This window comes from Peromyscus californicus, unplaced genomic scaffold (assembly GCF_007827085.1).
Source record: "Peromyscus californicus insignis strain IS unplaced genomic scaffold, ASM782708v3 Scaffold_17__1_contigs__length_78620276, whole genome shotgun sequence".
NCBI lineage: Eukaryota > Metazoa > Chordata > Mammalia > Rodentia > Cricetidae > Peromyscus > Peromyscus californicus.
In genome coordinates, this window is record NW_026294469.1 from 49,559,260 (window position 1) to 49,576,231 (window position 16,972).

The following is a 16,972-nucleotide window of genomic DNA, read 5'->3' on the forward strand; positions in this document are numbered from 1 at the left end:
GACTGAGTGAACGCTGAGCTCACTACACGGATCATCGGCACTTCCTTTACAGATGGAGAAACTGAGGCACAGAGAACACACACACACACACACACACACACACACACACACACTCTCCAGGTGCCATGGTGAAGGGAGGCATCAGCAAGCGGAGCAGGCCACTCTAATAAAGTGACTCAGTGGCTGGCGTGGGCAGCGGAATTTCTAAACATCCCCTCACATCCTGAGCGAGCCGGTGAAGGGAGGGTGCAGAGGGAAAGGAGGAAGAAAAACAAGAAACTTGGGGGAAAAGAAAGAGAGAGGGAAAAAAAAAAAAACAACCCTGAAATTGAAAACAGACACACGCGTCCACCCTCCCTGCTCCACCTCCCCCCCCCTCCTTCCCCTAGCTTGGCCAATCAGAATCGGCCCTGCAGCCTTTCCCCCAAAGTGTGTGGTGGTGGTAGTGGGGGCACGGAAAGCCCACAGTGGTGTGAGCGCTGGGGCTGACTGTGGTCACAGTCCCCGCTGCCCTATCTGGGACTTAGGCTTGCTCTGGGAGTAACTTTGAGGGAGAGGAGAACAGAGACGAGGCCAGAGCCAGAACGGGCCCAGACCAGTCGTCAGCGTCCTGCCTGCCAGCGAGACCCAGGGCGGCCCCTCCAGGCTGCTCCGCTCCTCCCAAAGGATGCTTTTGGAGTGAGGAGGGGCTGGCCTGCTCCTGGCCCCTGAGCACTTTCTCCATTCCCCTGTCTCTCCCAAGGCTTGCCGCAATCAGGCTAGCCCGGCTACTGCTGTCCATTTTGGGTCCAGCACAATAACCGAGGACAGTGAGGAGGACTTCCTGGAGGGGGTGATAGCCCACACCAGAAGCCATCTGTAGCCTGGTAAGTTCAGGGAGGAGAAAACCCATCCCATGTCTTGTTGTCCCCCCCGCAACCTCCCCCTCCAACCCCGCTAGCCTGTGCTTCTTTGTGCAGAAAAAAATAAAAGAAAAAAAATGTAGCAAAATCAGCTAGGAGGAGGGCAAGGACTCCCCTTGATATCAGGGCTGTCTCTCCACCCCCCCGCCATGGTTAGCTGCTGCCCCCCTCAATCCTGCTGCCTATCTGACCTCTTCAGACACCCCCAGAGCTTTCTGGATGCCAATGGAGCAGGACCTCCAAGGCACAGCAAAGACTGTGGGGGATGGGGAGAGGTAGCCAGGGCAGGGGAGGGGAATCCAGAGGTGGCTAATAGCTTTCGCAGAAGTGGGGACCTCGGGGATCCTAGCCCCTGTCCCTTGGACCAAGTCTTGTGCCTAAGACGAAGTCTGGCTCCAGGCCAGTCAACTGCCAGGCAGACTTTGGAGATTTTAAATAGATTTGCAAATTTTCCAGATTCCTAAGATGTCCTTCCAAACCCCTAGCCACTGGGGAAATTCTGGGTCTCAAAGTTTCGGATGGAGGCAAGTTTACAAACCGGACTAGTGGTCATGTGGCTGGGGTGGGGTCTAGTTCCGGGCTCCCAGGTTGGGGGCTCCTCTGTGAAGGGCGGTCGTGGCTGGGCCGTTCCCTTCTGTCACAGCCTGTTTTCCTGTTTGTTCTCGCCCTCAGGACTCTGCTCCACTCTATCCTAAAATCTGAACTGATGTTCATCACACTTCCCTCCTGCCCAGATCTCTCGGTAGCTTCCTAGTCTCCGTAGAAAGCCCCAACCTCCTCACAGCAGAAGGAATGTCCCTGCACTCTGAATGACCCCTGGGAGGCAGGGATGGTTTCCTCCTCTACCTTGATGGGCCCGACCACCTCACTGTAGCCACAGCCCAGCAGCAAGGCTGAAGCGAGACTCCGAACCCCCTCCACCCCACTGCCCCAGACAGACTTGGGCCCTTGGTTCCAGCCTGGTTTCTTGATTCCAGATGGTTAGATTCCAGGATTTGTGAGGAATTCACACCACCCTGCCTGTGGGCATTTGCCCCCCCCTCCCCGCCCCCACCCTTCATCCCACTTGCTTGGAATGCTCTTCCTCATCATTTCTCTCTCCTGGTCCCTCCAACCACACCTCTTCCAGGCAGCCCTCCCCGGTTCCTCCAGTCTCCAGGTGCTTGCCATACCTTTTCCACTAGCGCCCTGACACATGGGTTCTCTGCTGTTACCATTTGCACACCACAGCCTGTTCGGAACCAGCTCTGGCTGCTTTGTGGCCTCAGTGACAGGCCCTGGGTTGGCAGTGAGAATGTGGTGGCTCGGATTCACCAAAGCCTCCAACAGGTCTTTCTGAAGTGATCGGTCCTCCCCTGTCTCCAGGTAGGAGGCCCTGGAGCCCCAGCACAGGGGGCATAGAGTCAAGGTGGTACTGTCACACGTGAGCCTGGTGCACGCCCACTTTGTGTTCCTTACAGCAAGGCTTCAGAGTCAGTTATGTGATCCCTGCTTGCAGACCAAGGCTAAGTGACTCCAGGCTCACCCACCAGAGAGCTAGCGTTTAGGCTGAAACGGAAGCAAACCCAGAGACTGCACCCCATACGTCCAGGCCGTGCATCGTCAGGGTCTCCTCACCCACTCCTCGCACAGTGCTTCCTCTCGGCTTCCATCATCCCCAACAGAATGTGTAGCATCAGGCCTCGATGCTTCAAGATCCCCCATCTCTGGTCCTGCGTGAGGAGGGAGGCTGTCTGGCAAACACTTCAGACAACAGCATGGCAGGGCAGTGTTATCAGCAGCCCTCTTTCCTTGGGCGGGGGGGGGGGGGGGGGGGGGGAGCTGGACTTGTAATTGCTAGCAGATGGAGGGAGGCAGTGAAGAGCCCAGGGGATCCAAAGTCAGAAGCCTAGTCTTGCATAAGCACCCTGTGGTTAGCCTGGCATCTCTGGGATGCTCCATACCTAGAGGTTATGAGCCCTCTGATCAACACCGGGTGTTAACTTTGTTGTTGTTTTGGTTTTTCGAGACAGGGTTTCTCTGTGTAGCTTTGGTGCCTGTCCTAGATCTCGCTCTGTAGACCAGGCTGGCCTCGAACTCACAGAGATCCACCTGGCTCTGCCTCCCGAGTACTGGGATTAAAGGCGTGCGCCACCACTGCCCGGCCATATTAACTTTGTTTTGAGGCAGGGTCTCTCTGTGTAGTCCTGACCCTGACTGTCCTAGAACTCGCTCCATAGACCAGGCTGGCCTTGAACTCAGAGATCTGTCTGCCTCTGCCTCCCCAGGTGCTGGGATCAAAGGTGTGTGTTACCATGCCCAGTCAGGTGTTGACTTTTGATTCTGCTATTGGCTGAATGTGTGGCCCCAGCGAGCACTTTATCTCTCTGGGCCTAGTCTTCTCTGTGAACAGTGTGACAGTTTGTGGGCTTACCAAGATACAAGGTGTGAGCCTGATTACTAATAACCTGTGGGGTGGACCTGTGTGAGCACAGCTGAGAGCAGCCCATGCTCCCTCCACTTCCGGGGCATGAGCATCCAGATAGGAAAATGATCTGCAGCCCTAAAGACCTTTGGCCATGGAAGGAACCTAGACATTTTGTACCTCTTTTTCCAGGCCCAGTATATAGGCTGGCTCTGGGACTAGATGCCCTCAGGGTCTAAGAGAGAACCTGACTTTTGTTCTGGACAGGCTTCATGGTGTGGAGGAGAGGAGGGGAGGGGAGGGGAGGGGAGGGGAGGGGAGGGGAGGAGAGACCAAACATTCCAGAAAGGCCCTTCTATTTCTTCCAGATGGTTCTAGATCCTGAGCAGTAGATCCTTGGAATGAGACTTTTTCCATAGTCATCTCACTCTGGAAGCAAGGAGATAAGAGAATGGAGTGGTCCCTCCCCAGGTCCCTCTATGGCACCTGAGCTAGTGTGGGTGGAAGCAACTCCTGAACAGTTGTGTATGTGTTTTAACTACATTTCTGCCTTGAAGGAACCCCGAAGTTCTCTCTTTGGTCCTCAGTGCGTGGCATTCAGAAAGCTCATACATATTTGCTAGGTTAACTAAATCCTGCAATCCTGAGGAGTAGATACAACTTCTTCCCATTTTACAGATGAGGAAGTGCCAGAAGAGGCTAAATCAGGGGCCCAGAGTCCCACAGAGAGGAAGTAGAGGATCTGGGATTAGCATTGGGGTTTTTCTGATTTCTGAGCCTTGTGAGGTGAGGCTGGGTGGGGCCTGGGATCCAGTATAAACTCCAAGGACTTGCCTCATCTGTCCTCAACATTCCAGAGGGGGGCCTCAAGTCCCAGAACGCCATGTGACCACGGGCCTCAGTCCTCCCTCAGCTGAACAAAGAGGTTGACCCTGATGATCACTAAGCTCCCTGCCACCACAGAACAATCCCAGGATTCCAAGCCCTGCCAGAGCAGATTGGCAGGCACACAGGCCCTGCTGTGTGCTCAGGGATCATGCATATTTAACTTTACAATGAAAGGGTTTTTTCTTACCCTTTCTCTCCACATTGCAGAAAGAGGTCTGGATCAATGGCTGCTAATGGAAAGCCTCAACCTGTAATAAGGAGAAGAACTTTCCAGCCAGGAGAGGGTCCTTTAATGTGTTCAGTTTCCCGTTCCAGGGCGTGTTCCTACAGAGTCTACATGCCTGTTTTCCTGAGAGCCAGGAGGGCTTCGAAGTAGGGTGTGAGAGTTGTACAAGAGAGACCCTGTATGTCCCTTTCCGGGGCTGAGTTTTGGTTTGTAGAGAAAGTAGACTTGGGTCCCAAACACAGAGGGACGTTAGCAGAAGTGGTGGGAATGGACCCACCTCCATGGGAGCGGAGGTAGAATTCACTCACTTGCTACTCTGTGCACAGAAGCACACCTGGTACCCTCCCCTACACCAAGTCTTAGGGTCCAGAGACTCAGAAAATAGCTTCCTGAACCCCCAGACTTGCCCCCCCCCGAGCTCTTCTACTCGTAAGTACTTTCTTGGGGGCTCAGATAATGCTCAGCCTGATGCAGGTGGGCGAAAATCAAAGTATGTCTGTGTACAGCTTTAATCACATTAATACCCTCCCTCCCACCTCAGAGTACGCCTGTTTGATGTCTCAATGCTTGACGCTTTCATCTGCGGGAAGTTCCAGCTTCTCCATCCTGTGATGGACAGCACTGTCCCTGGAGAGGGTCAGCGGCTCGAGAATTGCCTGAATGTCAGAGATGAAAAGAATTTCGGGGCTCATTTGGTTTGATTTCCTTATGGTGTGGGGGTGGACCTAAGGTCAGAAAAAAAGGAAAGGATGTATCTCAGGCTACGCAGATCACAGGTGATGGGGCATGCACGTGTTCATATCACCACCCAAAAGACAGAGGGGTCCCAGCTCCACCTGCTGTCTATGGACCAGCCTCCTTGTCTCTCTGGGGTAAGGCTACCAGGCAGATCTTTGCAAAAGATGAACAAAACCCACCTCAACCCCAAACCTCCCTTCTCTCCAGAGTCTCAAGTATCCTCGGTTGGCTTTGAATTGGCTTTGTAGCCAAGGGTGACTTTGAACTTCTGATCCTTCTGCCTCCACCCCCTGAGTGCTAGGATTATAAACATGTCCCACCATGCCTAGTTTTATGCAGTGCTGGGGACCAAGATTTCTTGCAGAGCAAGTGCTCTGCTAACTCAGACGCAGCCCAAAGAGCCTGCTTGACGAAGGATGGGAACCCCCTGGTGTGGTTTTCTGGGTCATAAAGCTTCCGGTCCTATCACTTCTCCATTCTGATCGTAGTTTTCTCTTCTATGAAGAGGGGAAGAGGAAGGGCAAGATCAGTGGCTCCAGAGGCCCACCCAGCTCTGCTTTTAGCTCTGAACGCCCCTTTCCATGTGTCATGGCTGCAGTCTCCTCCTCCTCCTCTTCTAGACCATGTCTTATGTAGCCCAGGCTTGCCTTGAGCTTGATATGTAGCTGAAGTTAACTGTGGACGTCTGACCTTCCTGCCCCCACCTCCTGTATGGTGGGGTTCAGACGTGCACCCCCAGGCCCAATTTGTGTGGTGCTGGGCATCGAACCCAGAGTTTCTTACATGCTAGGCAGACACTCTGCCAACTGACCTACATCCCCGGCCTTCCTAGGAGCCAGGCTTATTACAGCTGTTGGTCACATTTTGTTGGTGACCTTGTTCCTTTCCTTTCCTGCAAAGTGGGTCCCCAAGAGCTGTAATACCATCGGCTCTTCTTCTCCTGCACGTAAATGGCACAGAGATAGCAGGGAAGTCCAGACCACTCCAGAGGGACAAGAACCGGCCTTATAAACTTGTCGCAGACACCCTGACTCCTCTCAGCCCATAACATCGGGCGTGAAGGTAAAACATCTGGGCTTGACCCAGTGACCTGTATCGGCCATTCTACTCTTACCTGTATTAGTGTCTTTGTCAATGCCGAGCCTGGGACTGTCTACTGAATTATTAGTGCCGTGGTGAATAGGTAAGTTAATGAATGTCAAGATGATGGATGGATGGATGATGGACAGATGGCCTCCCCTTTATTCTAGGACATAGAGGTGACTTCATGAGCACTCGCCCTCATGAGGACCCCGTGCTGAGAAGGGCCCACACTTAGTGTGAGGCCCCCTCAAAGCAGCATTTTGAAACTCTAAATAACTTTTTAAAATGACCCCTCCTTCTCACTTTACACCTGGCCCACAAATTATATACACCTGCTCGTGCTGGGGACTTCCGGCTGGGTTTGGCATGGCCTCAATCTGGAAACTGGAATCTCTGACTCCGCTGTCCTTATGCCAACTGACAATCTCCCACGAAGGACCTGCTCACCTCACTTTCCTACATGCCCCACCTCCGCCCGTGCTTACCATTATCAGTAGCTCCCCATTCACCATCACTGTTAAACCCCTGGAAGTCGATGCATTGATGTGTCCAGGGCAAAGCCAAAACCCTCACCCGGTGTCCCCAGCCTTTCCCAAAGGCTTGCTCTCTTTCCCTGCTTGTCACCCATCACTTTGCTGGCAAACCTCAGCTGTCGTCTAACAGAGCCATCGCGGCCCTTCCCCCCCCCCCCAGAGGCCTTTCCACGTCCCAAACGTAGCTAATACGAGAGCGCTGCAGAGTGGCCTGCCCTGCCCTGCCAGCCTCTTCAGAGAGCCTCGCAGAATCTTAGTAGCTACTGTTTACCGATCAGGGGAGGATGCCACAGGCTCTTCGTCATCTTGAACTATCGTGGCAGCCGCAGAAGGCTCTCGCGCCGCTCTTCAGGAAACACACTCAGACAAGCTCAACCCCGAGTGGCCACACAGCTGCCAGATGGGAGGACTGGGATTCGGGTGTGGATTAAATGGCTCGGAGATGGAAAAGCTCTCCCAGCCTACCTGAGCTCCCGGGCCCTTGCCCTGTCCTGGGTGGCATCAGGGACGGCTCGCTGGCTTTAGGACACCCTAAGTCTGTCTGTGCTGCTCCCACAGGCCGTCTGTCCTATCACCTCCGCCAAGAGGGGAAGAGTCACCCTTGTCTGCCCCACCCAGTCCTCAGCCTAGAGAGCAGTGTCACTAGGGGACGGCTGAGGACAAGGCCTGAGGGGTGGGAGAGCTCACTCCACACAGCCGTTCTATCCCGTGCCGTGTAAGCATCAATGGGGCACCTACTGTAGACTCAGTCCTACATCGGGAACTTGGAGAGATACCACGGAGTCATGAGGCACGTTCCCTGAATTGTAGGAAGCCAAATTTGAGGGACAGAGAAGACTTAGCCGATAGCCGTGGACTGGGACACATCCATCGGGTTTAGCGTATTCCTAGGCTGGCCACTCGGTAGATGAAGGAACGCCTCACTGGGCCTCCGTGTATCACAGGGGAGAGGAGCTGCTGCCAATTTCATACTATTGTGAGCTCCCACTTACTTCCCAGGTAGCCCTCCTCGGGAGCTTCCTGTGCCATCTTGTGTATCGTCCGCATCCTCTCCCTGACCGAGCCAGTGTACCAGGTGTCAGCTACCACACTCTAGGCTGGTTGCGTGAGAGTGCCTTCTCCCGTGGGTGGGGAGGGATGAGGAAGGTAGTCTCTGACTTCCTATGGGGGTACCGGGCCCTCCTCCAAGCATCTCCTTGTGTGAACTTCATCCACAGCCCCAATGACTCAGCGCACAGGCCCGATTTATACCCTGGAGAACGAGACACGAGACAGTCAGAGGGAGAGCCGGAGGGTGAAGCCTGCAGGGAGGGATAGGGAAGAGATGCTGAGAAAGTATGGGGGGGGGGTGAAGAAAACGTGGACACTTCTCCTCTCAATTCACCGCCCAGGAGGGCTCTGAGGGGAATCTCAATGTTCTGTAATTGGCACGGATCAGTGGCGGGGGTTTTTTCGCCCTAACCAGTGGCTCTCTTCTGATCCGTGGACTCCGGGCTGGTGGGGGAAGGCCTCGTGTGGGTGAGTCAGTAGGAATGGGATTCGAGGCCTGCCTGCCCCCTGCCCGCTTGGCTCTGAGAACACATTCTCCCTGAGGCCCCCCAGCCCACGGCCGGTCCCGATGGTCACGGCCAGGGAAACAGAAGGTTTGCTTGTTTGCGCCTGCTGCCCCCCTCCCAACCCCAGCCTGGGACCCCTCTCAGGGGCTCCTTTAGCTGCCAGGGCCTGGTGTTCTCGGTTGTCATGGCACCAGCCCGAGATGAGGCTCTAGAGAGTGGGGGGGGGGGCAGGGTGGGCAGTCTGGGGAGGTGAAGGCTGGAACTCTGTAGCTTCCCAGGCTCTGGTGCTCTGGGACGATGCTGGGGGTGCTGGGCCCGTAGAGGCAGGCCCGCAGGCCCTAGGCAGAGCTGGTAACACACTGAACCAGACTACCTAGACGTTCTGTCTCCGAGGCAAGACCAAAGTGGGGTTTTTTCTCTGTAAGAATCTCTCTCTCTGATTTTTTGACGGAGTCTTGCTGTATAGTCTTGGCCAGCCTAGAACTTGCAATGTCATAGAGATCCGCCTGCCTTTGCCTCCTGAGTGCTGGGATTAAAGGCATGTGCCAGCCACCATGCTGGGGCTAGGGATCCCTGTCCTGGATTCTGCTGTGAAGTCTCCCGAAAGGGCTCTGACTTCTGTCTCTACTTGGTCTTTCAAATTGCTGGGTGAACTTGAGGGTGGAGGTCCCCTGCCCATTGCCCTCAGTGAGGACAGGGGCAGGGCCCTGACCTTGGAGGATCCTCCTGTCGCTGAGAACTTCAGGCAGGACCAGTTTCCTGTGGACGGAGTTGCCCTTAGTTGGGAGATCAGCTGTCTTGCTCAGTGGTTAAGAAAACAGGTTTTGGACCCAAACCAGCCTGAGTTTACATACTGTCCTAGCTCCTCTGATTATTGGCCATGTGACCTTGGGGACAAGTCACCAAACCTCCATGAGACTCAGGGTTCTCCTCTGTGAAATGGGTATAATGAGCACACCCCCCCCCCCCCCCCCCCCCCCCCCGCAACTGTTGTGTGGGATGAAACAAAATTCCTGGATCACTTCATTGAGCAGGAGGCCTGGCTCCAAATGAGTCGGGGTTTTTGGATTGGAACAGTGAGTGAGAAGAAAGGTATCATTCCGTGGATATGAGAAAGCTGGTGGACAGAAGCAGGACCAACCAAGAGGTAGGGGACACAGGGAGATAGGTTGTGCTCAACGTAATAAGACCACTGTGGTAGTCTGGCCTCTGGGGATCCTGAGCTTCTGGGTATAAAGGGCTCCAGGGGAAGTGAGATTCCTATCACAGGCTGTGTGCAATTGCAGAGAAGGTGAGGACGAGGGCGTGTGTGGTTCTGGCTGGCCCCGTGAATGTAGCACCTATGACTGTCAACTTCGGTTTGGCCTAGTTCAAAAGACCGTGTGGAGAGGTCCGGAAATAGGAATGAACAGGCAGCAGACTCGTGTGTGGCTGGGACTGCCCAGGTTCCCACTGTCCTTTCTGCAGGCCTCTAGCTGTTAGTCCTGCAAGAAAGGAGAGTGGGTGAGTGGGTGAGTGGGTGGGAGTTGGGCCTATGTGCTGACAGGGGCATAGGGACAGTCTGCTAAGGATTTTGCACTGTAGCCACAGCTGGACGAATAATGTGTGTCCTTTCTCTACCTCAGTTTGCTCATCTGTGAGACAGGAGCGCAGTAGGACGTGGTGGACCCGGCTGAGAACCTGGCAAGATCATTCTCAGGAGCAGCCTGGCCCTGGTGACTGGTGAGGCCTGAAACAGGCCCCCTGAGACTGTGGAAAGGGGGCAGGGGGCAGGGGGCAGGTCGGGGGTGCAGAGGGGATGGCCTAAGGTAGAGCTGCTGCTGCTGAACTGGAACTCTCCAAGGCCATCTAAGTCCCCATTTCTTCTGAAAGAACTGATAAGGGAGGGCTGGAGTGAGATCATGGAGACTGGAAGCCAGGGGTCCCAGAGCATCAGCAGAGAGCCAGGCTATATGGCCTGGAATGAAGCTCAGTGGGGGCTGAGCCTGAGGCCAGCAAGGCGCCTGAGGCCAGCAAGGCGCCTGAGGCAGGGGGCAGGAAGTGCTTGCTCTGCAGGCGGCTGGGCTGTGGGCAGAGGCACGACTGGGCCTCCCATCCTCCTCTTTGACCTCCTTCCCAGGCTGGTTCCCTCCCCGGGGCCCCTAAGAGCCGTCAGGCACATGCTGAGCACTTTCCCACAGCCTGTTCCACCCCCCCCCCCAACCCCCAGCACACACACTCTGGGGGTGGGGGGGTGCTGTGCGGGGGTGGGGGGGATCAGTTCGTTCTTTATCTGCCTGGCTCCCTTCCAGACAGATGTTTCGTTTTATTTTGGACTTCCAGAAAAGAGGCCATTTCTTTCTCGTTGTGTCCCTGGGGAGGCCTCCTGGGGAGAGGAACACAGAGTGAGTGTGGGACCCTGGGGAGCTGAGTGGTCAGTGACCTTCCTCCCTCAGCGATGAGGAGCAGTTTGGTGGGGCCTAAGTGTGAGGGATGGTTCCTACAGTCATGGCTCGGAGGCCGCCTTTACCTGAGGGCCACGGAGAGGGAGAGCCGAGAGCCATAGGGCAGGTCAGGGGAATGATGGGTGCTGCAGAGAGAGGGAGTGAGAACAGGTGAGAGAGAAAAGGAACCTGAGGAGTCATGAGGGGACAAGGACACAGAGCCAGCTACAGACTGTCCGAAGGACTCGCCCGCCATCCTTAGTCCTTAGTGGTTCTCTGAGGCTCCTGGGGAGAGTCACTGTAGAGTGACAGCATGCTAAGACTTCTCCAGTAAAATGTGCCACAGGATGGAGGGGATGGGCTCTATTCCTTCCCAGGTTTCTCTTCCCGCTTGTCATGGTCTCCTCACCCTCCAGACCGTTCTCTAGCTCCCCGGATGGGGCTTCCTGACTGGTACGATAAGACCACACCCACATCAGCGGGCTCTGGCCAGGCCAGAAGTGCCAAACTCTGTCAGGTCCAGACCAGGCTGTTGTCATTTGCTCACTGTCCAGCTGCTGGCCGAGGATTCTGTCCCTGGCTGCGGATTCCTCTTGCCCCCGCACACCCCCAGCCTAGAGCTGGCTGCCTCTTCTGAGCTGAGTCATGGCATCCCAGTCGGGGTTGGGGAGGCTCCCTCCACCCCCACCCTGAACCCAGCATTCCAAGTCCACAGGGCAAGGGTCCTGCGAGCCACAGCTCCAGCCTGGGAAGTTCTTCCACTCTCTTATACTGAGGCTCGGAAAGAAAATAATAACCAGGTTCGTTTCCTCCCATCCTGCCGTTTATCGGCGAGGGGGGGGAGCGGGGGGGGGTGTGAAGGACCCCTGATTTGTAAGACAGGACAAGGCCAGGAAACAAGCATGTGTCTCACTTTCGCCGGCAACTGAGCGGGTCACACCTCTGAATCTGTCACGGGTCTCCTCATGTCTGGGACAGGTTGAGGAAAGTGACTATTGTGTGGCGAGGCGGAGCTATGACTCTAGGCGGTGAGCAGGTGCTGGGCGTGGTACCCCAGGCAGGTGAGCACATAGCCCACTGGAGTCCATCCTGCTGAAAGACCCGGTGGGACTTCTCAGTTCCCTGCCCCACGCCTGAGTTTGGCCACCCGTACAGTGAGGCTCAGGAAGGAATCAGATGGATGCTTCCTGGCTGCAGGGCATTGACATTCCAAGATTCCGACCCTGTGACCCCAGGACTGGGCCTCCTGCTTGGGTATCTTGTTTATTCAGAACTCGGTGGCACTGAAGCGGGTGAGGACACCAAGTGCCCCCTTTGAACCGCAGCTGGCTTTCTCCCCTCTGGTATCGTCGCATTTCCACACCGTGCCGACCAAACCTCCCACCTCTGAAAGCAGCTCAGTGGCAGCCCTTCAGCCTGTGCGTGGTCTCATTCTTAGAACGCGGCTCTATCTTCCCGCCGTCTGTCCTCCTGCCCTTCGTAGTTCATCTCCGAAACTTGCCCCTGGGACCCCTCCAGCACACAGTCACCAGGTCCCCTTGACTCCCAGCTACATTAATCTCAAAGCCATCTGTTTCCTCAGTCCCCACCCACTGCCCTCTGCCCAGCCTGCTGGGGGGGGGGGGCGGGGGCGGGGGTGGCAGGCAGTGGAGAGGCATGCTGCTTCATGTAGGTCTCTACTTTCCTCTTGTCTGATCTGCATGCCTTGGTGATTTACCAAAGCAGTCTCTCCACCTCAGTTTTCTTAGCTGTAAAATGGGGAGAGTCATTCTCTGCCCCAGAGCTGTGAGAGGATGAAGCATGCCAAGTACAGCCCCACAAATGAGACTTTTAGCTCCTTGTGTTATGCTTGTGCACAGATACATGTGCAGAGGGTGACTGTAGTCCTGTGTATACATGTTCTGTATATGTCTTGGGGTGGGGCATCTCTGATGGACACATGGTAAAGCCCCCAGGCATCAGTCTGTGCTGTGTGCACGTGTACTGGGCACCGAGGGAGCTGTGTGCACATGTGTCTTGTGTGGGCATGCACATGGTTCATGCCTGCCTGAGGGCTGGGCACACACCCGAATAGCTACACATGTGTATGCTGTAGAAGAGCATGTGAGAGAGAGCGTAGGCAGCATCTGGACTGTGTGCATGTGTTCACCGTGTGCAGGCCTCCCTCTGGCAGCCATGCAGCAACCCCCCCTCCTCCCAGACTGCTTGTGTCGTGGGAGCCTCAGGACCCCGAGGGAGGAAAGCTGATGCTGGCGGATGTGGCCAAGATGGGCTGGATTTATTTAGATTAACTTGGTGGGAAAGGAGTGGGGAATTGTATGTGCTTAGGAGCGGGAAGGCTAGGGTTCTGAGGATGACTCCCAAGCATGTCTGCTCCCTTGGGCTTGGGGCCTCACTCTGATTCCCTAAGGGGTGCCTCAGATCTGTTGTGAGAAGCTGAGCTGACCCCCTCTCTGGACCTGGTCTGAACAGGAGCAGTGCTGAGGGCAAGGAGTGGAATTTGGGGATTTTCTTCACTAGAGGGGACTCATTGGGCAGGATAGCATGGCAGGTAGGGGGTGCCTGCCTCTTGATGTGGTGCTCATGGTGACCTAGGGGACTCTTTTCTGGATCACAGCTCCCTCTCTTAAAGAAAGGAAGTTGTCAGAGGCATGCCATCAGGGCAAGTCAGTTAGCTGCCTGGTCCTTCCTGAGGTTGCTCAGAACACAGCAGTTTCCAGAAGCATGGAATGTCCCATAAGGCACCGAATGGGAAACTGGGAGTGTCCAGAGCCGTTGGACGTCATGCTGATGGCCAGGTGCTAATGATGGGTACCTGAGCCCCAATCCAATGAGTCCTCGACCTGCAGCTTGCTGTCTCGTCACCCCAGAAATACCCCGGGTTCATTTGGCTGGAAGTCACCTGAAAAACCATCTAACTCCCAGCTGTGCAGAGGAGGAAGCTAAGGCCATTTAGACAATGTGTCTGAAACTACTCGCTAGGTCAGTGGGATGAGACGGGTCGTAGATTCCCAGGTACTATGGCCTCAAGCAGGTCATCTGCATTCCTGACCAGTCATTACCTCCTCAGGTCACTCCATGGAGAGTAACGGTGGCCAGAACCTTCTCTTTGAGTAGTCAAAAAGGTAGAACTTTTGAATAGTGACAGATCTTTAAGATGACCATCACAGAGCCAGGCAGTGGTGGTGCACACCTTTAATCCCAGCACTTGAGAAGCAGAGGCAGGTGGATCTCTGAGTTCAAGGCCAGCCTGGTCTACAGAGTGAGTTCCAGGTCAACCAGGGCTACACAGTGAAACCTCAAAAAACCACTAAAAAAAAAAAAAAAAAAAAAAAAAAAAGATGACCATCACAACCTCTCTGTGAATGCATATGCAAATGAGTCCCGGAGCAGGCAGGAGATCCAGTCATTGTCACAGTGGGTTCGAGGATCTGGTGAGGGGTACTTTCTTCAAGACTCAAGCTGCCATTGACTTCCATTCGCCCCCTGGAAGCTCATTCGCCTAGTCTGTCCTCCCCACAGCTGGAACACACTCTGTGTCTATGTGACCCGGTCCTCATTCTGGACTTCTCTGGGTCTCTACTTCCCATTTGAGACGGCTCCTTCCCAGCTTAGAGTCCTCCTTTTAGCTCCTCCAGCCTTATTCCCTGCAGGAGAGGGCCGGAGAAGAGAAGATGGAGAGATAGAAAGTCTCAGGGTCGGGGACGGCATGCCATGAGTTTCCAGCGGACATGGTCAGCACAGCCTACCAGAGCCAGGCCAGCCTCCTTGCAGTGACCTCCCATCTCCTGGCCAGCAGGCCAAATTCCTCCTTTAGAATAATAAACAGTGTGGCCAGCCAGGGAGGCTGGGAGAGGAGGGGAGGGCTAGGGTGAACCCTCCCCCAGCCTGGGCTGCTAATGATTTTCTTTGGCCCACATCTCTGGCAGGAAGTGGGGAGCCAGAGGGGCACCCACCAAGGAGCAGATGGGTTTCTGTACAGCCCGTTGGCTCCGCCTGGGTACCCAATGCTGTCTGTGCCGCCCAAGGAGGCCTGGTGTCCAGCTGGAGGGGCCGGCACTGGAGGACTCTGAGGGGAAGGACCGAGAAAGGGGCATCAGGAAGGTTTTGAACCAGTAGTAATTCTGAGAGGGGAGACTCGGGGCCAGGGGGCCCTCAGGCATACCCTTCCTATACAGGGTAAAGGAAGAAAAGCAGTCTGCAGAGTGCTTTGTGTAGATTGCTTCTTAAGGTGTTGAACAGAGCTGGGGTGGGCCTTGCCTGTGTCTCATGTGTGGCGATAGCCCTCACTGGTGGTACATTCATCAGCTCCTTGCTGGCTAGAGGCTCTGTTCACAGACGTGGGCCCGGCACAAGAGATGGCAATGGAGTTCACGAGACCTGACTCCTCAGGCCTGGGTAGAAACTAGAAAGGTCAACGTGGCGGAGTGGAGACAAACTGGACCAGGATGGGCAGCCCCCACAATCTCAGGATGCGCCTTGCTGCCTGTCACATGATAGCCTCCTAGGTTTCTCAGTCCGTGACTCTGACCATACCTGGCTATTGGTCACTGTCTGGAACCCGAGGAATGGCTGGCGAAGGGAAGGGCAAATCGAAGATTCATCCGTTACAACGTGTCTGTCTGTGTCCCTGCCCCAGGAGCCTGTTTCTCAGATCTCCTCTCTGCCTTCCTCCGCTCCCACCTTTGAGCTCTCTGTTTCCCTCTCAAAGAGGCTCTGTTAGGAACCTTGGGTAAATGTCTCTGCTCCCCAGAGCCTCAGTTTCCCCATACGGACGTCGGAAGTTTGGCTTCAGTGGTCTCCAAGGACCTTCCAAGCCTGACCCATTAGATGGGGCTGAGAACCTGGTTCCTCTCTCCTGGGCCCCCTGGGCGGCTCTGTGCTGAGTAGGGGGGCCAGCCCACTCCCACATTCCTTAGTCCTGGCCCCCTCCCCCTCCCCACTTCCCTTCCCACAGACGTCCCATTTCCTGTTGTGCTTGTGGAGGGAGCTGTGGGAGCTCTTCAGGCTCTGGCTCACCCCCGCCCTGCTCCTCCGGCCCTTTCATCACACTTTTCCCAAATATTTGTCCTGGCAGATAAGTGCCTGGTATTGGAACTGTCACCCAGAGGACAGGCTATCGGAGCTGGCAGTCCTCTATTGAGCCCAGTTTCCCCACCTCCAAGGGTTAACACAGAGGGAAACTAAGGCCCATAGTCAAAGGACTCAGCCAAGGCCACATGAGAGTTGGAAACAGAAGGGCGAGGGCTTGGGGACCCGGATCATCTTCCCAGCCTTGAGACATGATGTTGGATACCCAAGCAGAGCTGACTCTGCAGGAACCAGGTCTGAGGTGGGCCTGGCACTGCCTTTGCCCACACTGGGCCCTGATCTCTGTTTGGTTTTACAGGACACCATGGGGCTCCCGGGTGCGATGCCAGCTTCAGTCCTCAAAGGTAAGTAGGCTGGGGACAAAGATGAGGATCCTCGGGATGCCCTAGGGAGCTGGCAGTACTGATGCTTGGTAGAACTAAGGCTTGAGAATCCAGAAGCTCCATAGTACTCTTGAGCCTCAGTTTCCCTGCATTTGGAGGTGGTCTGTGGGGGACTCCTTCAACTGCCCACTTATTAGCTTTTTGTTAGATCCACTCAGTAGATCCCTCCTTGTCCAGAACTACCAGCTCAAGTTCCTTACTTATCCCCCTGCACCCACAGCATCCTCTGAGACACCCCTGTCTCCCTTCCCTCTTCAGTCCAGTTGGATACCTGCCTTAAGCTCTCCAAGGTCTGGGCAAAGTCCAGGCAACCGGTGAGGAGCCAGTGGCCTGCCCTACTGACCGTGGTTTGATGACCCTGCTGACTGGCTGCACCTGTCCTGATTTTCATCACTAGGGAACACGAGGATGTGGCTTTTAAAACCCTCTCTGTAAACACTGATGTGTAGCGTTGACCATAGCTGCTTCTCCCAACCTCCCCCAGGGGATGTCGTGGGGGAAGTCACCAATCATCTGACATACATATCTTAACCCCTCACCCCCCACTCCATCCTTGAGTCCTTCAAGGCCCAGGGGCCTCAGCATCTCACTGAGCAGCTACAGAGAAGAGGCCTAGGGAGTGACCTGAACGGCAATGCAGGAACTGGAGGCCCAGGGATTGCTTCCACAGGATTTCCTGCCCCCTTCTCCTGCTTGCTGCCTACACATAGCATAGCCGAAGGGCTTAGATGCCAGAGTCAAAAGA

At 55.2% G+C, this 16,972-nt stretch overlaps 1 protein-coding gene across 3 annotated transcripts in view; it reads left to right on the plus strand.

Annotated features, from left to right (window-relative positions):
* Nucleotides 1-460: 460 nt before the first annotated feature.
* The window catches only part of Pdgfrb (platelet derived growth factor receptor beta), a 39,571-nt gene continuing 23,059 nt past the window's right edge, over nucleotides 461-16,972 (plus strand). For 2 of the 3 annotated variants that reach the window (XM_052742259.1, XM_052742261.1), the window contains exons 1-2: nucleotides 461-866; nucleotides 16,143-16,188. In XM_052742259.1, coding sequence (XP_052598219.1) covers nucleotides 16,149-16,188 — 40 coding nt within the window. In that variant the 5' untranslated portion in view covers nucleotides 461-866; nucleotides 16,143-16,148. Of the gene's footprint in view, nucleotides 867-9,955; nucleotides 10,053-16,142; nucleotides 16,189-16,972 lie in introns of all 3 variants that reach the window. The other variant, XM_052742260.1, reaches the window with a different exon arrangement.